This window comes from Ziziphus jujuba, chromosome 12, assembly GCF_031755915.1.
Source record: "Ziziphus jujuba cultivar Dongzao chromosome 12, ASM3175591v1".
In the NCBI taxonomy this organism is placed as follows: domain Eukaryota; kingdom Viridiplantae; phylum Streptophyta; class Magnoliopsida; order Rosales; family Rhamnaceae; genus Ziziphus; species Ziziphus jujuba.
This window is the reverse complement of record NC_083390.1, coordinates 4,662,205-4,688,402: the sequence shown is the minus strand read 5'-3', so window position 1 is coordinate 4,688,402 and position 26,198 is coordinate 4,662,205. Positions and strand designations below refer to the sequence as shown.

Genomic DNA, 26,198 nt, shown 5'->3' with positions numbered 1-26,198 from the left:
TTAACTTTCTTTGTCAGCCAAAGCGTACGACCCTCTTCTACAAAGATAATTTCAAGAAACTCAATCTCAAACTTTGAATTCAAGATCTTTTCTATGCACGTCGGCTTAACTCATTTGTCGATCTTAAGCGGCTTTCAAACTCTCTTGGATGACCTTCACCTTATTCATAGTCATCCGTAGGTGTTCGTATCCAATTCAGGTTGGTCGTCATATGGTGCTTCTCCTCACCCACTTCACTTCAACACTATGGAGTTCGGCGTTGTCTCTTATATAGAGCTTCGTACGAAAACATTTTAATACTCGCTTGGTAGTTAATATTACAATGGACCTTATCAACGACAGTTGCTTATTTCCACTCCTTTCGACATTACATAATGCACGGTCTCAGCATAACTTCCAAAGTATAAATTCTGTACTTCGCTTGTCCATTGGCCTGTGGTGGAAGGCGATGCAGTAGTTAAGTCTCTTTCCAAGTGTATCTGTTAACCTTCGTCATAGTCTTGAAGTAAAGCTCTAATCTCAAATAGTCGTGATGGTGATTGATACTCTGTGTAGTCTCATGATATGCTTTGCAAACAGCTTGGCTGACTTGTCTCAATGAGAGCCACTCGCATACCAATAAAAAGTGCGCTAACATTTCTACTTCCCACTTCCACTTATCGGCAACTTACATACCTTGATTCTAATTTGGCAACTTCCTTTATCGTGCCAATCCACCAATAATACTTAGTGAGCGTTCGATACATTTTCACACCTTTGGAGTGTATCGCATGTATCGAATCACGTGCTTCTTTTAGGATTTTTTTTTTTTTTTAACTGAACGATATCTTACTTTGGATTCTCAATTAACGATACCTAAACCTTAAACCATAATTCCTTTAAAATCCCAAATACATTTTTGGCAATAACACATATATTAAAACCATTATAAAATGGCATTGTAAAATTAAATGGAAATACCTTTAAAATTATTTTGGGATGTTAAAATATATATATATATATATATATATATTTGTGTTAATTGGTTATTTGAAAATATGTTTGATATGTTGAATATTTAGTAAATTTATATTTGGAATCTTGATGCCAAAATTGAATGAATTATAATTACTTGTGAATCAAAAAAAATATTTTGATTTCAAGAATTTTATGGATATGGAATTTTATTAATAATTGTTAAATTTTATTGTTGGAATCCCTTTTTCCTCTTCATCTTGTATTGCTTCTTTATCCATCATTGTATTAAAGTCATATTTATTTGTATAACGCTCTGTATACGGATTGGACAGATATTCATTTAATTGCTTACTGATTCCCTGTTATTATTTTGGAGTGCTGTAAATTTGTGGAAATAAATTGTAGTAAGGTAGGAGGAGTAAGGTGGTGTTTATTGGAGTGTGTTTTTGGTGCAGGAAATTTTGTGGTAAGTCCTACCCTTAGGGGAGATGCTGCCGGATTTTCCGTTGAAAGGTTCGGTGGTGTTTCCCCACGTGAGGAAAAAAGAAATTTTTATTTTTATTTTTATTTTATATAGTAATATAATAATAATAATAATAAAATAATAAAATAAATAAATAATATTAAGATAATATAGTATTTAATATGGTTGACATGTGGCATCTCCTCATTATGACACATGGCATCTTTTATTAAGTCACACGTGGCACACTGTTCACATATTTAAAAATAATATTAAAATAATACTGTATTTGAAAAACTTTGTAATCACATAATTTTTTAACGAAATGTCCAAACCAAGCATGCCGCTAGTCTATGGACTCGTATCGACGAATACTTCACATCTGTACATGAGTCAAAGCTCATATCCTCAGAAATAAAAAGTCAACTCTTACACCCTTGGACAATTTGGACCTCAACTTGTTTTGCTCATAACTTTCAAACCGTAGCTCCGTTTTCAACGTGCTACTAGTTTATGAACTCGTGCCAACGTGTACTGAAATAGTCATCAAAATGAACAAAGAGTTATCAGCATGTGAGTTTTGAAATCCAAGACTTAAACCACTTTAGGCTATTGCATATAAACAGCTTCCTTTAAGTCTCTATTAAGAAAAGCATTCACTACGCGAAAATAGTGATTTAGCAACACCAAGTTTGCGACGTAATAAAAAATGCGCGATAAAATGTCGCTAAATAAGACAATAAGCGACGCACTTTCCACGGCGTTACTAAATACAAAAAAATTGAGATCTAGCGACATAAATTAGCATCGCTAAGAAACAAAATGAATTGAAGGTCGCTAAAAACAAAAAAAAGCGACCCTGATTTTTAGTGTTGCTGAATATATGACTTAACAGCTTCGGGTTTTTTTTTTTTATTCATTGTTTTTTTTATTTTATTGGTTATTTGATTATGTTTCAATGATAGTTTATTTGATATTGCAAGTTACAATCCTAATAAAGTATTTTTTTCCCTTTATTTTGAGGGAACATGCGACGCATTAATAGGATAAAGAGTCGCCAGATATTTCAGGTGATGCATTTACTGAAAAAGAGTCACCATATCCTTACTTTACATTGCCAATCTCATAAACATTTTTTGTTAACGGCGATGCATTTAATCAAAACAGTGTCGCCTGTTACATCATTTCTATTTGTTCTTTAATTATTTTATATATTTAATTTATCTACAAATAAATACTGAAAATATTTCTTAATATGTGAAGGAATATTATTTTTTCTTAAATAATTTGTAAGTAGTTAAATTGTATTTTTGGTTTTCCAAAAAAAGGGAACAAATTAAAAAAGAAAAAGAAAAGGAATCGGTGACGCAATTCCCCCTGATTGAGTCGTCGGTTGACTTTTATGATTATTTTTATTGTCACTCTCTAATTTTTTTGTTTCCCAAGTAAAGTTTATTTTCTATGTAAATTTACAAGTCTTTAAATTGTATTTTTATTTTTAAAAAAAAAAACAAATTAAAAAAAATTGGAACAGGCGATGCAATTCCCATTGATTGCGTCGCCTATTAACTTTTATGATTATTTTTACTGTTGTTCTCTAATTATTTTGTTTCTCAAGTACATTTTATTTTCTATTTAAATTCCTATTTTCTAAATTTTAATTTTTTATAAAAAAAAAGGGGGAACAAATTTTTAAACAAAAAATTTGGAACAGGCGATGCAATTCCCGCTGATTGCATCGCCTATTGCCTAATATGATTATTTTTATTGTTTTTTTTAATTATTTTGTTTCTCAAGTGCAGTTTATTTTCCATTTAAATTTTCAATTCTTTAAATTGTATTTTTTTTTTAAGAAAAGGGGATCAAATTAAAAAAAAAAAATTGAAACAGGAGACGCAATTCCCCTTGATTGTATCTCCTGTTTCCTCATATAATAATTTTATTATTTTAAAATTAATAATTTCATAAATAGTTAATATATATTTAATAGATAGAAAATAAAAATGTGATAAATTTAATTATTTTAAAATTTTGAATAGATAGAAGTATGAGGCAAAATTATTAAGCAATTCCTTTAATTTATTTGTGTTTCTACGATAAGTTACTTGTTATACTTCTATAACATAATGTATAAATTAATAATATATCAATTATATATTCTTATAAAAATAATTTTATAAATAAAAATTATTTTTAAGAGATTTCTTCTCAATAATTATGTCATTCAAGACTTCAAAAATTATTTAAAAAGCTTTTTTATGTTAAAAAGGTAATGAAAAATTATTTAAAAAACTTTTTCTATGTTTAAAAACTAATAAGAGACTTTTTTTAACAATACGTCGCCTTTTATCACATTTAGCGACTCTTTTTTCAAAATGCGTCGCTTATTCCTACATTTAGCAACAAATCTGGAAATTATAATCTCAGAAAAGAGTCGTCTATTCCAGCCTTTAATGATGTTTTTTTTTTTTTTTTCAATTTGAAAATTACTTTTTAGTTTTGTCAAATTAGGATTTTTGATGGATAAATTCATACAAAATAATTTGTAGACAATAAAATTCAAATAAATATTGGCATAAGAATCTAATATTTCAAATAAATGGAATATTAACTCATATAATAATTTTATTATTTTAAAATTAATAATTTCATAAATAGTTAATACATATTTAATAGATAGGAAATAAAAATGTGATAAATTTAATTATTTTAAAATTTTGAATAGATAGAAATGTGAGGGAAAATTATTAAGCAATTCCTTTAATTTATTTGTGTTTCTACGATAAGTTACTTGTTATACTTCTATGACATAATGTATAAATTAATAATATATCAATTATATATGCTTATAAAAATAATTTTATAAATAAAAATTATTTTTAAGAGATTTCTTCTCAATAATTATGTCATTTAAGACTTCAAAAATTATTTAAAAAGCTTTTTTATGTTAAAAAGGTAATGAAAAATTATTTAAAAAACTTTTTCTATGTTTAAAAACTAATAAGAGACTTTTTTTAACAATGCATTGCCTTTTTTCGTATTTAGCGACTCTTTTTTCAAAATGCATCGCCTATTCCTACATTTAGCGATGAATCTGGAAATTATAACCTTAGAAAAGCATCGTCTATTCTAGCCTTTAGCGACCTTTTTTTTTTTTTAATTTGAAGGTTACTTTTAAATTTTGTCAAATTAAGATTATTTGATAGATAAATTCATACAAAATAATTTATAGACAATAAAATTCAAATAAATATTGGTATAAGAATCTAATATTTCAAATAAATGAAATATTAACCCATATAATAATGTTATTATTTTAAAATTAATAATTTCATAAATGGTTAATACATATTTAATTGATAGGAAATAAAAATATTGTGATAAATTTAATTATTTTAAAAATTTTAATAGAGAGTTAATAAAAATATAAATCAAATATAATAAAATATTAATTAAATATATTAATTATTTTTGTTTAATTTTTTTGTTTTTCAAGTACAGATTATTTTCTTATTAAATTTTCAAGTATTTTAAATAGCATTTTTATTATTTAAAAAAGAGAACAGGAGAGCAATGTTTAACGAATGCATCGCCTGTCCCATTTTTTTTTTCTGACTTTTATTTTTAACTTTTTTTTTTATACTTTTATTCTTTAACTATTTTCAATGTTTATTTGTAGATGAAAAATAAAAAAATAACCAAAGAAAAAAAAATAAAATTAAAAGAAAAAGCGTCGCTTTTAATTGTAAATGCATCGCCTATTCTCTTAATTCAAAAAAAAAATATTTTTCTACTTGCAACTTTTAAAAGTAAATAAACTATACTTCAAAAGCAAATTAATAACTATTAAAAAAATAAAAAAAATAAAAAGTATCTGGCAACTCTTTTTGCTTTTTATGCATCGACTATTCCATCAAATTAAGAAACAAAAAGTAAAACTTAGAACAGGATTTTAAAGTAAATAAACTGTACTTGGAAAACAAAATAATTAAACTACCACTTTGGTAATTTTATTTCACATATATAAGAAATATTTTCAGTATTTAGTTTTAGATGAAGAATAAAAAACTAATTAAAAAACAAAAAAAAAATAATGACATTGATGGAACAAGCAACGCTTTAAGATATAAATGCGTCGCCTATTCTCTTAATTTTAAAAAGAAAAAAAGAATCTTAAAAAGGGTTTTAAAACTTTACGCGCCTGTTCTGAAAATTTTTGGCGCGTGTTAAAATTTTTATGCGCTCTTTTGAATCCCTTTTCTTTTCTAAAACTACATCAAGTACACTACCTAATAGATGTTATATTTGGAAGCAATCTAAGAGAGACATGAAGAGTGGGATATTTCGGGTTTCATTTTTCATTTACCTACGTTTCGGTCAGGAAGTTAGGTTTCTCTGTTTCGCCCTCGTGGTTAGCTGGGTTTTTTGTTTCTTCGTCTCCATCGTTTAGGTGAGTTTCTTTTTTATTTGTGGTTGGTGGTGACATGTGGTGGGTTGAGTTTTTTTTTTTCTTCATTTTAACTGTAGGTTAGGTTCGTTGGGTTTTCTTAATCTTGCTTTTGTAGATATTTTGTTTGTGATATTGCTTGACATTGTTTTGTTAAGTTCAGCAAGTATTTTATGTTGAAGATCTTCAAGATGGTCTATTGTTTAAACTCCACCACAATATCATACTTTTGTTGAAGAAGATGTTCTTGACGATACTACAATGGCTCATAATCCATTTGTCAGACGGTTGCCAAGTTTTGATGAAAATGATAATGAGGATGAATGTGAGAGTGACTATGTTCGTAACAATTGTGAGGGGATATGGATAACAAATACCTTCTAAATAAATTGGTATGTAGATTTATTTATTTGTTTTAAGTAATATTTATGACATTTATTATTATCCATTTAATTAATTTTTTATTCGCTTTCATAAGAACAACGATAATATTCTTTAAATTTTCTTCTACTAAATTTTTACTTTTTAATAATTAATATATATTTATTTTGCATAAGTGTTTATAAATTTATTAATTTTTTCATATGCAGTATGAGGGTGTGAAATATCGTCAACAAGGGGATGACAACTTCCATCTCAATGAATATGCAATTCATGGAGATTTAGTTAATATTGCTTTTGCTTTTGCATATACAATAGTTTACCGAATTGTAAAAATATTTCATGAGATACTATTTAATTTATTTGATAATTATTTTGTTATGAAAATGTTTACTTTCTATTTTTGTATTCTAATTATTTTGAATGAAGCTAATTTTAATTTTTTTTGTATTTATTATTTTTTAATAAATTTTAACAATTAAAAAAAAAGCAACAGCAACGTACAAGAAGAAACTTGACGCTAAAAAGACTTCTAGCGACGCATAAAATAACATTGTCACCATTTTCGACCTTTAGCGATGCATAATAACAACATGGTCGCCATTTTCGACCTTTAGCGATGCTCTAGACTTGTGTTCTTGTTTTTAGTGACGCTTTTATTTAAATATATAGCGACGTAAAACAACGAGTCGCTAAAGATTAAACATATATGAAATTAGCGACATGTAGTTGTAAGTAAACAGCGACGTATAACTACATAAGTCACTAAAAATTCTACAATTTAGCGACATATATGTTTACATAAAACAACGACAAATTATAATAAGTCTCTAAAATTTCTAACAATTAGCAACGCATAAAATGTAGAGTTGCTGTTTCTTCCATATTAGCGACGTATGAATTTACATAAAATAGCGACGTAGTATAGACGTAAAAATTAGTGACATAGAGAGTTAGAGTCGCGGATTCCTCTATGTTTAGCGTCACAAGTCTCTCTACATTTAGCAACTTGTTGTTGTACTGCATCGCTGTTTAGTCCACATTAGGTGACTTTTATTTCTGCATCGCTATTGGTATAATGTTTTTAGCGACTCAACGTTTGGCGATTTTGTGAAATGCATCTCTATTTATTGCATTTAACTCATTTAATTGCGTCGCTAATCAGCGAGTTTCGCATAGTGATTGTTAAAATCAAACTGTCAAACTTCCCAATCATTAGATAAAGCTAAAGTAAGAACAATTTGTATTGTAGCTAGTTTGATAAAAGGACCGAAGGTTTCTGTGTAATCAACTCCAAGTGTTTAATGAAAACCTTCAATCGCTCAACTATACCATCTTCTTTAAACTTGGTACGAAACACCCATTTATTACCAACTACATGCATTCTAGGTTCATAAGGGACTAAATTCCAAGTTTTATTGCGCTTGAGGGCTTCAAATTCTAAAGTCATTGCATGTTTCCAAGAAGGATCTGAAAGAGCTTGTGAGACAGCAGAAGGTTCTAAAGGAAAAGAGAAAGCTGTAACATGTAAGGGATGATGTGTAGCTGAAAAGGTTTTTGGTTTAAAAATTCCTACTTTAGATCGAGTAATCATAGGATGAGTATTGAGAGTAGGTTGGCAAGAATACACAAGTAATGATTGTGAAGAGGGAGAAATTGGTAGCTCTTGCTACAGATTTCTAGTTGTAGGAACTGATGGAGAAGCTGAAACAGGAGGAATTAAAGAATTTATGGGATGAGGAGATTGAGAGATAGTGTTAGAAGAATATGATGTAGATGCAGATGAGCTTCTTAAATTAACAAAGGAGTAGAAGACTCTGAATCTGAAACTGAAGACTTCACAGTAGGCACCACACTCAACTTATGTAAGGAAACAAAAAGAGGATCTGAAAGGAAAGGAAATTCTTGTTCATTAAAAGTGAAACTTTTAGAAATATAGACCCGGCCTGAAGAATGAAAGCATTTATAACCTTTAGTGGTTAGGACTGTAACCAAGAAAGACACATCTCTGAGTATGGAACTGAAACTTTTTTTTTTTTTTTTTGTTTTAAGGCCGAAGGAAGGGGTAGCATGCACAAACAAATACACGAAAAAAGTTAAAGTCAGGAGTTTTGTGAAATAGCAGTTGGTATGGAATTTGATTTTGTAAAGCTTTTGTGGGTAACCTATTGATAATAAAGGCAACACAACGAAAAGAATCCCACCAATATAAAAGAGGCATATGAACATGATCAAGTAAACTAAGACCAACTCAACAATATGTCTATGTTTATGCTCAACATGACCATTTTGAGAATGTAAGTAAGGACAACGACAAAACTGAACCCCAATGGAGGTAAGATAAGGTAAAAAAGAACAGTACTCACCACCCTAATCAACTTGAACAGTCTTAATTTTTCTGTCAAAGTGTTGTTCAACCATGGTTTGAAATTGAATGAACATAGGTAAGGCTTCTGACTTAAGTTTAAGAGGATATAACCAGACATAACGAGTATGATCATCTAAGAATTGAATATAGTAACGAAAGCCATCAATAGACTTAACTGGTGCTGGAACCCATAAATCTATATGAATCAACTCAAAAGGTGTTGCTGCTCTTGAGCTTGAAAAGGGAAAAGAAATAAGATGTTGTTTACCAAACTGACAAGCATCACAGAAAGACAAATTTGAAATGGTTGGGGTAGAAGAATGTGTGCAAAAAGGTAAAATTTGAGACAGAACCTGTGAAGATGGATGACCAAATCATTGATGTAAAATATTAACATTAGCATTCATGTTTGTTGTTGAAAAAGAAGCCAAAGATGTTGAATTAGTAGAAGAAAAAGTAGGTAAAACTGAAATAAAATTGTTTTTATTGATGATAGTAGAATCACATTGTTCAGAGAACATATTACTATCAACAGACTGTGATGAAAATGAATTACAATTGAAATCTAAGATTTGATTACAAGGAAAAGTTGAACTAAGTTGACTTTGAAACAGGAACATTACAGGACAAATCTTTATTTAAAGACAAAATAAGAGAAGATTCAATATTACAATTTGCAGCAAGATTAGAAAGCATCTTAGTATCATTTATAGGAAAAATGAAACTAGCTATTGTAGTTTGAAAAGAAGAGTCTGATGAATTGGAAATATTGCTCAGACCATGAGAAGATAGAAAAGTTGAGGAAGAGATGCTTGGTATGATGATCCCTTTTTGAAAGTATCAATCTGTATAAGCCCTCATCAAGCACACCTTTGAGTAGTACAGTCCCTTGATGATCCTTGAGAACACAAGAGTCAGCAATAAACTTAATTATCAAAGCATTGTCTTTTGTCAGTTTAGAAACACTAAGCAGGTTCTTTGCAATTGAAGGAACAACAAGAATATTCAACAGCTTTATTGGAATACTACTAGTGGGAAGATAAGAGTTTCCAATATGAGAAATAACTAGAAACTAACCACTACAAACCCTTAATTTGTTCTTACCTCGATACTCAATTTGTTCTAAAAGAGCATTTCCATCAGCTGCTACATGATCTGTAGCACCATTGTCAAAATACCAAGCTGGATCAAGTAATGTCATTGGTGAAGCTGATTGACAGTGACCAGCAAACTTGTCAGATACAACCACAACTGGAAAAGAATTTTGTGGTGCTGTAGTTGTTGTAGTAGAATGAACCATGTGGCTTTGGGCTAGCAGAGAGGAAGAAACAGGTCGGCTAGGTGGACCAACTGAAGGTGCATAAGAAGAAGTGGTGGTTGCAACTTGGAGTAGAGTACCAAACTGTAACAGTGGTGGTGTTGGTCTAGAATGTAGAGGATAGTGTGAAGCAAGCAATGGAAAAGATGTTTGAGATGCATAATATGGTGTACCAGTTTGAGATCGAATGAAGGAGCTTGGAGAAGAAAAAGCACTTGTCAAAGTGGCTTGATTGTCCAAATACTTCGAAGGAAAATTTGGAGCTGATAAACTATATAAAGGATGTGAGGCAAAGGATTGACCAATAAAATTACTTGGAGTAGGAGGATGTAAAACCTCAGAAACAGTATTACCAACATTTGGTCCCAGAAACGTGCTATCAAACCGTCGATAGCACTGAGCTACAACATGACCATAGACACCACAGAGTTGACAAGTTGGTTTTGATCGACCACCACCTCTACCAAAGAAATTTCGCCTTCTGCCTCTTAAGAAATTATTAAAACCTCTACCTCTTGAGAAATTATTAGAACTTCGACCAACAGATTAGGAATCATGCATCACATTAAAAACCTTATTAGTGGAATCAATTTCTCCAAGAGAGGAGCCAATATATTATGAAAAACTTGGCTGAATAGAGTAAGGATTGGTTACCTCTATGCCAGAATAAGTCATAAATGGCACACTAGATCCATAGGAAGAAGATTGAGGTTCATAAGGACTAGAACCAAGAGATGAAGAAATTGAGCCAGTAACCATATTTGCAGCTTTATGTGTAGCATCATAGTTATAGCTGAGTTAAGTTCATCCAGTTTAGACTCAAAAGCTAAAAGATGATGCTGTACCTCCTCTAAAGAATATTGTTCTGGTCGAATCTCTAGTATTGTTGAGATTGGTTGAAAATCGGAGCCAAGTCCTCTAAGAATATACATCACCAGATCTGTCTCAGAGACATTATCACCAGCAGCTGCTAGGTTTCCAGCCAAGTCTTTCATTTTAAGAACGTAATCATCAACAGATAGAGCATTTTTCTTAGTGTTCTGTAGTAATTTGCGGTAGTGAAGAATTCTAGTAGGAGATCGAGCTGCATATCGATCTGCCATTGCACGCCAGAGTTTATATGTTGACTCTTTTCCAAGAAAATGACCAATAACTTCTCTAGCAATTGTTCTTCATAACCAGCCTACAAGGAATTGATCTTGTCCCTCCCAATCATCACAATAAAAAACAGAGGAGCTTGAGGAAGAATCAATGGATGTAGCATCTGATAAGCCATTGTTGTTGCTATTTCCCTTTACATATTCATCATAAGAAGAAAAATGCAGAAATTTGGTGAGTTTGTGACCTTTGATCACTGGAAGTATCTGTGACTGCCATACGAAGTAATTCAAATCATCCAGCTTTATTATGTTGCTAGGAAACGGAGAGACAGTGAGGCTTGTATGCGAGTCTACCATTGATGTGGCTTTGATACGAAGAAAGAAAGTAAACAATGTAGATTCTTAAGGTTGAAGATGAACGAGGTAGAGAGAGAAAGAGAGAGAGAGAGAGAGAGAGAGAGAAACTTATTCACATTTTTATTAAAGAAAAAATGAAGCGTACAATATAAGCTGGGTCTACTATCGCGTTATATAACACCTCAGTAAGTTGAAAGAAGTTGCTGGGAAAAATTGGTGTGACAAATCAATGAAGAACATGTGTACAATAGTAAAACTAGTCTCTTAACTAACTTTCTAACTATCAAAATATTAGTAAGCTTTAAACAACCAATAGAAAGAGACAAGTAAATGCCACATCATACAAAGAGGACATATAACTAGATTGATAGCAAAGACTGATTCAATACGACCCTGGAGAAGCAAACCTCTTCCTCAAACTATATACTGATGGACCAAGCCAATAAGAAATAATAAATTATTTTTCTTCGCAAGATGGCATACAACAACTTTGCTTTTACAAATGGTTAGCTTTCCCAACATAAACGAAAATTCAACAAATTTATGCACTTGCTTCGATCAACCACATATTTTCAAAGAATTTATTAATTAAAGAGCTAATTAATTTAGCTCTTACATAACCTAGAACCAATCTACAAAACACTTGGATTTGGCATTGCAAATGAAAGAAGTTGTGGATCACATTCAAACAATGCCATGTCTTCTTCAATTAGAGTCACCCAAGCTTCAACAACATCACTTTCTTTTGTGTCTATCAGCCTGAAATAATTGCTAGAGCAACCAATAGCAGTAATACTCATCCAGTTGGCTTTCACCAACCAAAATCAGCAACATCATAGAACCCAAAATTGCACCAATTGGTACAAGAATACAAGTGTTCTTTATTTACTCTCTCTTCCCTATATTCCTCGATCAATTCTAGTGAATCATCCCTTCCAAGTTTTTTCGCTAACTTTTCATCAAATTCTATAATTCCTTTCCTCAGTTGAGCCACCAAATCTTTCAGCTCTGTTTCACTCTCCTCGGCCACAAGTGTAGTACCAGAAGCCCGGATCCACCCTTTTGCGTCCTTTCACAAATTGGACCAAAGTGTGCTTTGAAACGCCTGAATTTGATCTCTATGCAGTCATTGCACATTTCCAAAGGAAAGCTGTAATAGCTTCAGTATGCAAAGGTCAGTGCACCAATGGATTGACAGCTTCGGCCTTAGGAGTGGCGATCTTTGAGGCATTAAACACATAACTCTTTGTAACAATCACCAGCCTTTCGTAGCCAATTGGAGGAAGGCAAAGGCCGAGAGATCTTGCAGGGAAGAAAGACGAAGGTTGATCATAATGTAGACATGGAAGTTGTATTAGAGCATGTCCAGTAGAGATTGAAGCCAGGTGTTTGATGAATGCGCAAAGAGTTGATGCATCTGCAAGCCTATGTGACATGCACAAACCTGTAGCTAATCCGCCACAATCGAAGAAATTGAGTTGGACAAGGAGTAGAGGTATTGTGACAGCTCTGAAAGACTCAATTTCAATGGGAAGGAAGCGTTGTAGGACCACCATATCTGAATGTTGTAGAAAGCTTGAGAGTGGGCTATGGATTTGAGCTTGATACACGGACCTCCATTGTCATCACATTCAATGGTGGTGTTATTCTCAATCCTTCCGAAAAATGGGTAGAATTGAGTTAAGGCTTCCAGTAGAGATTTCTTTAGTTTATGTCTTCTTTCTTCAATTGTGACATGGTTTTCGGGGTAGAAAAGAATGAGTGCGAAATAAGCTGGAGCACCAAGCTGATCTAAAAGGCACAGTTTGAAACTTTTAAGGTGATTTGGAGTTGGAGATGATGGTTTTATGGTTTCTTTTCCAATGATGTCAATCTTCATCGTCTTCCCTGCTTAATCTCTTGAATTAATTTGATAGCAGGGACGGCTAGCTTTTCTTACTTATTGTGCAATGAAGTTGATATGTTTCACATTTTATTTTAAACACAATCACGAATATTCAATTAATTAATTTTAATATTTGCATGTGTTTTTGACACCTTACAATTGTCATTTGTCGTGATCCACCATTATAAATTCAAACTCTAACACCTTAAAATTTTAAAATGTATATATTCAGTCTCTATTTACATTTCATCCACGATTTCTCGGCAACTAAACCTGAAGTAACTAAATAAATTAGAAGGGAAACTTACAAAGAAGCTAGCTGTGCATGACAGGAGGGAAAAAAAAAAAAAAAAAAGCGCTGTGCATGACAGAAAAATATACAATACTTCCACACCAATTCCACATGCGCTTGTGAGTATCAAATAATTAATTAAACATGACAAGAGTACACCGAGTGAATAATTAATTAAATTAATGGGTTCCATGCACACTTGCAGAGAATTAATTAATTAAATTGGTTTTTTTTTTCTTTTAAATAAATTGGTATTGAAATAGTAATATTAAAATCATAACAATACACGCGCAGCGATTGTCCATGAACCATGCTTAATTATCTGATCTAGGAATTAAGCTTCTCAAAAGTGCTTATTTATATATGGGTGCATGAGATTTTTCTCAAAGCAGGTCCTAGAAACTATTAACTATCATTGAAAAAACGTTCCTTCTTGTTTTTGTTTATTTTATTTTGCTTTTGTATATTTTGGTTATACATTCAATTAACTTATATCTAAAAAAAACACTGGGCTTTGAAATGAAAATTAGAATATTTTTTAATTTAAAATAAAAAAATTTGGGATTTAAAAAAATATGAAAACCTGGAATTGTTTTTTCAGTAAGACAACATATATTAACATGATGACCGTGTGTAAGATTTTCATTGTATTCTAAATGATCACACATTTTAATTAAAGATGATATATCTACATATATAGACACAATTAAGTGATTAGTAGTAAAAGAGATGTAATCAGTCCATGTGATCAGTTCGTCTATTTTTTTTTTTTTTGATAATAAATTTGTCAATTTATCTAGTTATGTTAAAAAATATTAATTGTTCTTTTTTTTTTTTAAAACGAAAATTGATTATTCTTTTGAGAGAATACATGTGTACAATTGAAAGGTGAAGACCACGCGAAGTAATCGAACATTTTATGGGAATAAATTGTGTTTTGTACCAAAACTTGGACCAACCATTATGTGGTGCTTCTCTCCCTCTCTCTCTGTCGGCAGTTCCCCTTTCTCCTTCCTCTTCCAAAGAAAAATTAATTATTCTATCGAGGCCCATTATGCGTCTCTACTCTGCTTCTGTTTTCCTTTTTACTCTCCCTTTAATTTTGCCTTTACTCTCCTTCTGTATCCTTCATACGTGGATCAATCAGTTTTTTTTTTTAATAAATTTCATTTAAATTCCTTTAATTTTACCTTGATTACATTTATAATTTTTAACCGTAAGCAATTAAAAAAATTAATAGATGAATTCTAAATATAATTTTTCAAAAATGCAAATTTAATTGTAATTAAAATAAAATTGAAGAGGTGTAAATCAATTTTCTTTTTATTTTACTTTTTTGGTTTATAGTATCACAAACCTCAAATCGATAGTCACTGTTGCAGCATGCCACTCTTCGAGCCAACTGCTTTCACTCTCCCACATTTATGTGTGGGTTTGCGTGAAATGGATGGCTAACCGAATCTTGGTTGTAGTGTTATTTCTTAGTGGAACCCCTGCATAAACTTGTTTTTCCTATATGCGGTTAGTGTCAAGATTTGGCCAAGCTTTAATTAATTGATGTCTATCGTAACAAATAAATAAAAAAATCTTATGCATCCTCTCTTCTACAAGAAAAAAAAAAAAAAAAATTTGTTTCAGCTAACAATCTTATCATTACAACTTTTATAGATAGAAGATAGAAAATTAATTAGGAGTGTATTTAATTTAGAGTTTAATAGATTTAAAATAAATTATAAATTATAAAAGATTTGATGGATTGTTATAGAATTTTATAAATACCATAAAAAATTTATAAAAATCCAAAGAAATCTTCAGGATTAAGGTTGGATTTCATATTAAGAATTTTCTTTCATAATTTCATTTTTAAAATCTTTTTTAAATCTATTAAAATCCATTATTTTTTGAAATCTTTTAAAATTAATGACTTTTAGAATATGTTCAGATTTTAAAATAATTTTACAAAGTATTAATTGAATACATCTTCATTTTAATGGATTTTTATAAAATTTATTAAAATCTGAATCGAATATCATTGAACTTGTATAAACTCCTTCAAAATATAAAGTGAATATCTCTAAACTTTTAAATACTTTTAAAATCCTCCAAAACTCTAAATTGAATATACCTTGGATTTCGTTTTTCTTTTCTTCATTTTGCTAAATAAAACTATAAATGAATTCAATTTGGATTTTAAAATACTTATGTAGATTTCTTTTTATTTTTTTTAAACTAACCAACTTTTGCAGAATTTATAAACTTTTATGGACTTTTACACAGTATACAGAGTTATAAAATCCTTTTATGATAAGGATATCCAAATGATTTACTCATAAAAATGTCAATCCCTTGCATGACTACATTTGCCAAAAGTCCATTATTGCTGGGGTTTTATTGTATCTTTTCAATAATATGACATTGCTTTACAAATGCCAAAGCATGTTGACATCAGCGACCAATTTTTTATTAAAAAACCATTTTTTATTATATTATTATTAATTATATATATATGGTTTTATATTTAAAAAAATTACTCTATTCTCAATTTCTAAAATTTATTTAATTAAAATGCCCAATGTCCAAATTAAATATATTTTTTTTCAATTAAACTGTCCATTGTAAAGCTTTATGCTATGTTGGACATAGTAGTGAGTATTGGCTAAGTGTTTGTCTGTCACAAGATTTTGTATATCCAAACCATAAACTATCATGAGGCTTAGTGTAATACCTCGTCCCGAAGTCCTCCGAAATTTTCTCGCATTGACCGAGTTTGATCGTCATTGACCAAGTGCGATTCGTTTTAACTTTTTGATCTAGATGGAATTCTACATTGACGGAAGCACCGTTGTAAATTACGCATCGATCCGAGTTCATGGATTAGTAGCACATCGAAAACAGAGTTATGGTTTGAAAGTTATGAGCGAAACGAGTTGCGATCCGAACTATCTAAATGTGTTGGGTTTGACTTTTTATTTTGGTAAAATTTAGCTTTGACTCATGTAGAATTGTAAAGTACCCATTGATACAAGTTCATAGACTAGTGGTATGCCTAATTTGGATATTTGGTTAGAAAGTTACGGACCTGCGAAGTTTTTTTGGGACAGCGTTTAATGTGTATCGATCTACATGTGTAGGCACTAGACACTGTGGCATGTGTCATGCTTTGGGGCAACCCAAGAGTGCACAGTGGCAAGCATGGGCATTTTTAATTAGGCAAGAAGGGAGAGAGAAGGAGAAAGAAAAAAAAGAGAAAGAGGAGAGAGAAAGAGAACCGGCCAACCACCATTGCCTGTTCTCCAGCCACCACCACCATACCTTCATTTTTGGCCAGCCACCCAAAAATCACGGCCATTTGACAGGTGAAGCACCTGAATCAAGGCATTTTCTGTTGTTGGCACTGTTTCCTTCTCTGGCCAATTTCTCTCAAACCAGCCACCCGTTTTTTACACCATCGATCTCGTTGAGTCACTTGTTCCTCAATCTACCTTCCCGCCAAAAATTGCAGCCATTGGCCACCACACGTACCACCGGTGATGACCTTACACGGTGGGCATGGCGGTTCACCATGAAATTTGATTCCGATGAGTTTTCGGTGATCTCACCTAGCCTTTCCCACTAATTTGGCCTCACTGAGTCTAAATCTGAGGTCTTTTCATTCGATTCTTGACGAATTGTGAGATTTGTGGATATTAAGTTCGAGACTTGATTTGTAATCCTTCATCGTAAGCTTCGTTTCGGTATATTATTTGTAAATTTTGGTTAACGTTTGTGTTAGCTCCCTAGGTGTCCGTGTATAATATATCCGATTTAAATATTGATTTATTCGATGTTGTGTAACGTTGATATTTTAAGAGCACATGTAAGTCGTGGGACTGATCCCATTGAGGATCTTGATTTAGGATGTTAAATTATATATATTTTGTGTTAATTGATTATTAGAAAAATATGTCTTATGTGTTGGATATTTAGTAAAATTGTTATATAAATTTATATTGCTAAATTGTGATAATTTCAATGTATGTGTTGCTGTCCATGTATTTTGGGATTTAAAAGAATTATGGATTTAAAGTTTCTATTAAATTATTGTTAAGTTTATTGTAGAAATTACAATGCATAATAAATGTGTTTGCATGATTTTTAAGAATATATGAATTTCATGAGGTTTTAATATTATTTTTTGTATGGATTGATTTTACGGATTTGAAGGAAAATATTTACTTAAAATTATTATGCATTGAAATAATTGTGGAATTTATTTTATGATATTGTTGAATTGTGGACTTTAACTATATATGAATTTTACGTGATTTTAATGACATGTTTAATTTAAGTTGGATTTTGAGGATTTTAGAAAAATATTATTTTAAATTATTATGCTCAAAGAATTTATTTATGCATTTGATTATTTATGGATCTGGTTTTATGGTGTTGAAAAATTGGTATATTTGTATTGATGGATTTAAATTGTTGGATTTGAAATTGATGGATTTACACTGATGATTTTTAAGTGATGGATTTATGATGATGAGTTAAAAGAAAGGTAGAATTTTAAAGGTTTAAATGGATGAGATAACCCAGATGGTATTTACGCAAAATAGTGACTTTATGATTCTTAGATGCACCATACGGTACTGGTATTTTATACTGTATATGTGGATATGATTAGTGCGTAGGTTTATAGGATTGTCCTCTGGTTGCCATCAGACCGAGGGTGGGCAAGCTATAATGTGCAGTGAGCATCAGCCGCCCCCTTCATGGTCGAGATAACTATTGATAGCAGCGACACTGTGAGATGCCACATGACCGTATGTCGGTTTCTCTCTTTAACCTCCCCATCATGCGGTGCTTGGAATGTTGGATACCGTCGGGCATCACTGATATATAATTTGGTGCATCAAGTGGTTTTTTGGGTATGATTTCCAAAATAATAATGTTTCAAAGAGTATTTAAAATTAAAATGTATGTAATTATGTTCTTATTATTTATTTGGATTAATGTTTTAAAATTGCATTTTACCATGGTTTTACTATTTAAATTGATTGGAGGATTTAAAATGGATTTCATTATATTTTTATCATTTATTTCAAATAGATGTTTTAAATTGATTTATTCTACTTATTTTAGATTGATCGTTTAAATGCATTTTATCGTGTTTGTATTATTTATTTCAATTTGATGTTTTGACATGAATTTTTATTTTATTTCATTATCTATTTCAAAATGAGGTGTAAAATTAAATAAAATATTTCTTTGATTATTTCATTGATTTAATTAATAAATTGTATAATTTATATATGGAGTTTATTTTTGTTTTTATGCTAAATTTCTTTAATATAAGTTTATTTATAATTTTATTTTACCTTATTATATTTTAATCTAAATTTAGTGAATTGTTCTTAAAGTATTTCCAATGTAAATTTTAAATTCTAAATTATCTATGTTCTATTTGCATCTTATTTATTTATGGATTTTCTTGATTTTTTGGGTGTACAAATATTGGGTTTTTGCGAAAATGTTTTAAAAGGGAAAACTTTCCAACTAAGTGAATTGTGAGGATTTTAAGGGAAAAATATTATTTTCAATTAATTATTATTTATTTATTTATTTATTATTAATTAATCAAGTGTATTATATTATTATTATTATTATTATTATTATTATACAGTAGATTGAGTCACTCATTGAGATGATTAGCATCTCATGTTTTTAAATTTGTTCCCTTAAGCCTAGATTAGTAGATGTTGATCATCCGGGGGGGAGCCTGATGTCTCTGTTCATCTCCAAAATGCAAGAAGTCTCATTTCTTCTGTTTATTGCTATCTTGTATTGTTTCTCTCCATTCTGTATTGTATTAACTCTTCTACTTAATTGTAATCCTATGATGCTCTGTATACTATGTTGGATATTTATTTATTTAATATTGCATTTAATCCCTGTATATTATTTGAAGTGCTGAAATTTGTAGAAATAAATTATAGTAAGGTGGGAGAAATAAGAGGATACTTTAGAAGTGTGTTTCTGTGCAGAGAATATTGTGGATTGTCCAACCCTTAAGGGAGATACTATCGAATTTTCCATTGAAAGGTTCTGTGGTATTTCCCTAGAATCAGGACTTGTCTAGGGTTCCGATGAGAGATCTTAGATGGGTTCCGACACTTAGTGCCTAGTTGGCGTAATGGTGTAGAATTTTAAGTACTCACCTGTCGTGAAGCTTAAGTTGTCTATATCTTGAAATTGCCAATGTAATAGAAGTTGACATAGTAAATGTAATTTTATATGCTCACCTATAGTGAGGTTTAATTTATGGGTGTTAACTTGGAGTTGGCATTATGGATAGATGCTAAGTATATACCTGTCGTACAACTTAGCTTGCATAATTCATGAAATTGCTAATGTAACTTATTCTGTTCCACTTATGAACCAGGGTCTATACAGGTGATTAGGCTACTCTGTCGGTAGTTTAATTACTTGATAGAATACTCGAAATGGCAATGAAAGTTGATTGAATATCATGAATCACAGGTTCTAAGTTACCTTGTCGGTGACTTAGTTTAATGTATTTGATTGTGGTGATTTGGTTGACTATCCCTAACCTATGTATGGATATCCTTTGTGCTACGAGGACCCTAGAGATATTATGTGTTGTATGATTGAGGGGGCTGGGAAGATAGCATTTGCATAGTCTTTGTGATGTAATGCATTTTTGTTATTTGTTATTTCACAGTTGGGAGCACCCTTAATGCTCTGCCTAAGAATGCCATGATAAATTGAATAGACTAATTATCAGAAATGGCGAAAGTTTCTGATCATGTTTGACTCTTACAAAGCTAGATATGACTTTGGACATCGAACCATCGGAGATATCAAATATTCATAATATTGTCGAAGTTAAATGTTGTATAAGGACTTCAAGCACTTGTATAAGTGCTATATGATGGTCATAGAGAATCACATGTATGATTCTATATTTTAAGTTTATGTTTTATGAATACTGTTCATAAGCTCTTGAAGATTAGTAGGAAATTTATCAATTTTGATAAATTAAGAAACACCACTATTTGAATTTATTGAACTTTATTGTGTATGATGGAGTTAGTAGTGTAAATGGGCTTATTTTTTAAACTTTCCTCTTATTATACCAATCTCCTTAATAATGATTTTGGTAAGGAGTATCTCTTACCATAATGAGGAGATTTTTGTCTTTTTTAACAATATAGGATCAAGCCTCATTACATTAGAAAGTTTGGATGTATTTTGAAGGAGTTAACTACTATTCTTTTCATTAAGAAGGATGACATCAATCTAAACAAGTTTATGCCTTTTGTTATGGTGACCAATTAAAAAGACAAGAAGGTTTCTAAAATGTTAGCAAATATCTAAAGCCTAATGAGAATAAGAGCTTTGTTGCCAAGTTTTATTGGTACAAAGATGGTTTATCATCAGCAGGTGGAAAGAAAGAATCATTTTCTAAATGGTTCAACTTTTGACCATAATTTGGTAATCTATTGGAAATTGATAGCTTAATAGGAGATTACAAGGAATGGTAACTCGCTGGAGACTTTATGTAGCATTTTGTAGTAATTTGGCTTATATGTTGCTCCTTATATCAATTCCATTGTGTTGTTGTTGTTACTCCTATAGTTGCATCAGAATTTGCCAGAATTTGTAATAATTCTTTATGATACGGCATTAATCTCTATGTTTCATATAAACCATCTATTTTGAGAGGTAATAGATATTTTATTACCTATATTAATAACTTCTCTTGTTATGGATAGATTGAGATGATAGGACCCGCCCTAGGAAAATCTCAGGATCTCTCAGGTGGTCCCGCCTAAAGAAATTCCACTGGACAATCATTAGAAGAATACCCAATAGAACATCACTTAAACCGCGGACAAGCGAACACATGCAATATCAAATAATACCTCAATACAAAGATAAAACCACAACAACATATAAATTCATAACTATGGTCCACAACTACAACCCATCATACTACATGTCATAACTACATATATATAATATGGTCAATACTGTATCCAATATCTAGATTAGATCATTCTAAAGTATTTGAAAAATTAGAAGTACAACTTATACAAATAAGTTTAGAAAGATAAAGATAAATAGAGAATGATAAGTACTGTTGCTACGGCAAGAAGCATAAAATAACAAACGGTGCATGAGGTAGACTACCAGCTAAGTGCCTGGATCTAGGGAAATAAATTTAAAAACAAATAAAATGTGAGGTAAAGATATCTCAATGAGTAGCATAGTATAATAGGAAAATAATATTTTATTTCTACAAAACTTTCTCTCAAAACTCTCGTTCCACTCTTTTGATAGGTTCCTTGTTTAAAAATCATTTCACAAAATTTGAAGTTGTGTACCAAATCATTATCAAAAAATAATATGAAATCAACGATCATTAAAATATTATAAACTGGATCAATCATAATATAAATATTGAGCATAAAATAATATAAATATAATATCATAAATTAATTATAAAGGTGCAGTAAAATCATAAATATTAGAAAAACCAATAATATACTCATAAACACAAACAATGTACCATACAATATACCTAGCACTGCCAAGCAGTGCATGGCGTCCCAAAACACACTAAACAGTAAAAGAAATGAAAACCGTGGGATAAACCCACATTACGACCCTAATAAATCGTTAAGATGAACCCAACCTCACGACCCGTAATGTACAAAAGGTATCGTGGCAATAATAAACTATTGAGATGAACCTAACCTCATAACCCTTAATGTACTACAGGCATCGTGGCAAACCTACGCTATAATATAATACTGATCTGAAATATTGGTATTATATGGTACTCCAACTGAAAATAAACAATACAATATCCATAAAAATAATCTTTGTAAGATCATATATTTCCAAACAATACTGTATCATAAAATATAATTTAATATTCAAATCTAACTATTCATTTAAATATCCCAAAAATTCTAAATCATCATTTATTTCAAAACTAAAATACCACAGTGAAATATATATATATATATATATATATATATATATATTACTATAAACCATTTTTAGCACATAAAATTATAAAACACTTAAACATGCTTAAAAACATATAATTTCCAATCTGCTTTCTCAAAAATCAAGTATTTTAAAAAATGATTAACATCTCAATTCAAATATCAAGATATTTAAATACCATAATTCACAAGTCCATTTTGAACTCCATAAATTAGAAACCATTTAAAATCTTGTCAAAAGCCACATAAAGGATAACACATATATTCATATATGCATGAAATAAACATTTAAATCAAACCATATATACGTAAAATATTCAAACCACACATATATTATACTAGCATGCCCAAAACATTTTAAAAAGATATAACCACTCACTGTACTGTAGATGCTTACTCCTGCTCTTCTGTAGGATCACTTCCAGGCTCAACACGAGTGCCTGTAATATAATAAAATAATCTTTAGGCTTCAATAACTAAACCAAAGACATTGGTGTGTGTCAAATGTTTTAAAATGATTTGTATAACTATAAAATTATGTAAATTGGACACCAAGCAGTCTAATTATACTGCGAACCCTTTAGGATTCAGTACCTTAAATTGGGACTTTTCATCTACAGATCAAGTTTATAAAATTAAACCTTCCAATGGGTCTTATTAATATCTAAGTTCACTAATTTAACTTCAATTTTGTCCAAACATATTCCAAATTTATTCGGTATTTAACTAATTGATCTGAAAATGGAAAACATTATCAAACAATATCCAAAATTCACAAACTTTGTATCAATGGAAAGCCAAGAGATTAAAAATAAAAAATAAAAAACGGTGTGCTCACCTCGGTCCAATGGTGACTCCGGTGGCCAAAAAACATGTGGCAAAATTTGGCCAAAACTCTCGTTGATGTATCTTTCAAATGGTGAGGAATCTTGGCAAATGGAATATGGGAATGGATTCAGAGGGTTCAAAAATGAGAGAAGGGGTATGTGGGTTGGCTTGGAATGGCCGAAAAAGGGCCAAATGGCTAAAAAATACCAAACGGCCGCCACCGGCTTGAAACGTTTGATCTAGGCGAGTTAACTAAGGGTTTGGCTAGAAATTTGATCTTTATTTATTTATTTATTTTTGTTCTTTTCTCTATCAAAATGCTTTTGTATTTTTTTTTTCTTTTCTTGTTTTTGGTTTTCTTTTTCTTTACTTTCCCTTTGAAAATGCAGCTAGGGCTTTTTGGAAAACATCATCCCGGGCGCCATTTCATGAAAATTCTCCTCCCATTTTTCAGCATCGTCCTCGCCCATTGTTGTCTCGGCAAGAGTCATTTGATTGAGAGCCACCCAGAGGAAGAGAAGAGACACCCAAAGGCAAAGCCTTCTCATAACGGTTGCCGCCATTGTCGTCCTCCTCGCACCACTGTCGTCCCTTTCATCATCATTGTCCTCACACCACCGTCGTCCCACTAGGAGCTAGTCCTTTGAGCATTTTTATTTTATTTTATTTTTTAAATCCTACTCCTTTGAACCTTTGGGCATTTGAATTTACTTTAGCTTTTAATTAAAGAGAAAAAGTGGGAAGAAACAGCAGGGCAAACTTATTGCACAGTCAAGAAACCTCTCTTTAAAAGCACTGGTGTGGTCTCTTCCTCCTCTTTCTCTTTCTCCTATCGTGATCAGCGAAATTTTAGTTTTTTGTTTTTTGTTTGTTTGTTATATGATTTGGGGCTTTTTGAAATTATGGGATTTGTTTGGAATGGGATTTGATATTATAATGGAAAATGCCGGAATGGGTCTTAACCTGATGCTCAACCACATTTGCAGATAGATTATGGCATGAATGGAGACTGTGTTTCTTAATTTCTGTGTGTTTATGGTTTTGTGATTAATAGGTACTGATTTTATGTTGTTATGAGGTATTGAGAGTTTCAGCATGTGAGTGGGCAAGGATTAGATTGTAGTTGGTATGCTTTTGGGATTTTTCTTACTGTGCTAATTTGACTGAGTAATACATGTAATATAATATACATGTAATATAATATATGTATAATATATTATGATATATGTTGTTAAATCTTGTTTTGGTTTTTGCAATTTTGAACCATTTTGAATGGTGATTTACCTCAATTTATTTTATTTTATTTTTTATTTTTATTTTTCATCTTTCTAGTGTTTTGTTGTGGTTATTGTATGATTACTTTATGTTTGTTATGCGAGAAAACATAAAATAGTTCAACATATTGATCGGCCTTTGGTATGTTTGAATCAAGTTTTTATTGTCATTTTGAAATTGGGAATGAATTCCTCCTATCTTGCTACCTGTTTGTCCATTATATTATTGGTGTAACTTTTTTTTAGGCTTATAAGTACATTGATTATTATGGACTCCTTTTGATTAAATGATTTGAATGACGTATGATAGTTATAATATTGCTTTTTTGTTAGCATAAACTATGCTACTCTAACTGATATAAAGTTAAACAAATTAGTAGATTTGGCTTGTCACATCTCTAATACAATATTTCATCTTCTGTCATCTTCACATAATCTAGACTAGCAATTTCTCACAACTCACAAAGTTTTTTTCCAATATTGAGAAGTTTGATTTTTTATCTCATCATAAAAAAAAGGAAGAATGTATGTTTTCTTTTCAATGTGAATGGGCATCTAATTTTCATTCTTTTTTTATTTTAGATTTCGACCGAAGAGCTTTTTTTTTTATGTGGTGATTAATAAATGTTTTATTGTAAACTTCATTTTAGTTTAATTAACGCATTTTAGTTAAATTAAGAAATATATAAATATTAAGTTTTGTTACTAATGTTGATTTTTTATTTCTTTCAGCATTGGATGAGCAAGTGATGGGCCGAGCAGAAAAGTGAGGCACAAAATTTTCGATCGTCGAGTTATAAGTGCATGCTGAGAAAATTACAAAAACAAGGATTTGAAGCTCTCACAAACACACACACACACACACACACACACACTCACAGAGATAGAGAAGCATTTTTGGTGGTATGTCCCCCATTAATGTAAGTTGTTTTTATGAACAAAATAGAAAATATTGTGCGAGGCAGATGCTGCGTTAATGTAAAGAATTTATTGTTGAACCTATATTTGTACTGCATTGATTGGTTTTTCAGCATTGTTGATAATTTTCGTAATGGATATTGTAGAATGTGATTCATCTCTTTGTAAATTGCTCAATTTTGAACCGTTGTCATTATGAGCCATGCTTACAATATTGTGTTATTCGGTGTGATATAAAATGTTTGTCTTGCATGGTTAGAATGTGAAATTATCTCTTATATGAAGCTGCTTTTTTGTTGAATTTAATGGGAGATTTGAATGTTAAACCATTACCATAATCTTTGAGGACTATTGGAACTATAATGTTTAAGGATGGAACCTATGGTTGGTATGTTGCCTAATATGTATTGTACACTAATATATAAAAGAGATTGTAGCTTTTAAATCCACAATATGCGATAATTCATAAAATTTCTTTTGACATTTTTTTAAATTCATTTTTGCACAATATGCGATTGTAGCTTCTGGAAAATTTTTCTCTTGACGGAAAAATTTTCCTCCAATCGGAAAAGTTTCCTCCTATCAAAAAGCAA

The 26,198-nt window shown here is 30.8% G+C and overlaps 1 protein-coding gene and 1 pseudogene across 1 annotated transcript; both read right to left on the bottom strand.

Moving 5' to 3' along the window:
* Nucleotides 1-9,075: 9,075 nt before the first annotated feature.
* LOC125418707 (uncharacterized) lies at nucleotides 9,076-11,037 on the bottom strand. Its single transcript, XM_060813120.1, has 3 exons — nucleotides 10,691-11,037; nucleotides 9,721-10,466; nucleotides 9,076-9,514 (listed from the first exon to the last, which is right to left on the bottom strand). The coding sequence occupies exons 1-3, from the start codon at nucleotides 11,035-11,037 to the stop codon at nucleotides 9,477-9,479; spliced, it is 1,131 nt and encodes a 376-aa protein (XP_060669103.1). The 3' UTR covers nucleotides 9,076-9,476.
* A 986-nt stretch (nucleotides 11,038-12,023) lies between these two features.
* LOC125418425 (stemmadenine O-acetyltransferase-like) lies at nucleotides 12,024-13,270 on the bottom strand (annotated as a pseudogene).
* Nucleotides 13,271-26,198: the final 12,928 nt, after the last annotated feature.

Excerpts from the sequence above, each read along its gene's own strand:
- LOC125418707 (XM_060813120.1), bottom strand. The coding sequence starts at position 11,037 with ATGGCAGATCGATATGCAGCTCGATCTCCTACTAGAATTCTTCACTAC. Across the intron at positions 10,467-10,690 it reads CACATAAAGCTGCAAATATG|TTCTAATAATTTCTCAAGAG; the intron begins GTTACTGGCTCA and ends TGTTGGTCGAAG. Across the intron at positions 9,515-9,720 it reads AGAACAAATTGAGTATCGAG|GATCATCAAGGGACTGTACT; the intron begins GTAAGAACAAAT and ends TGTGTTCTCAAG.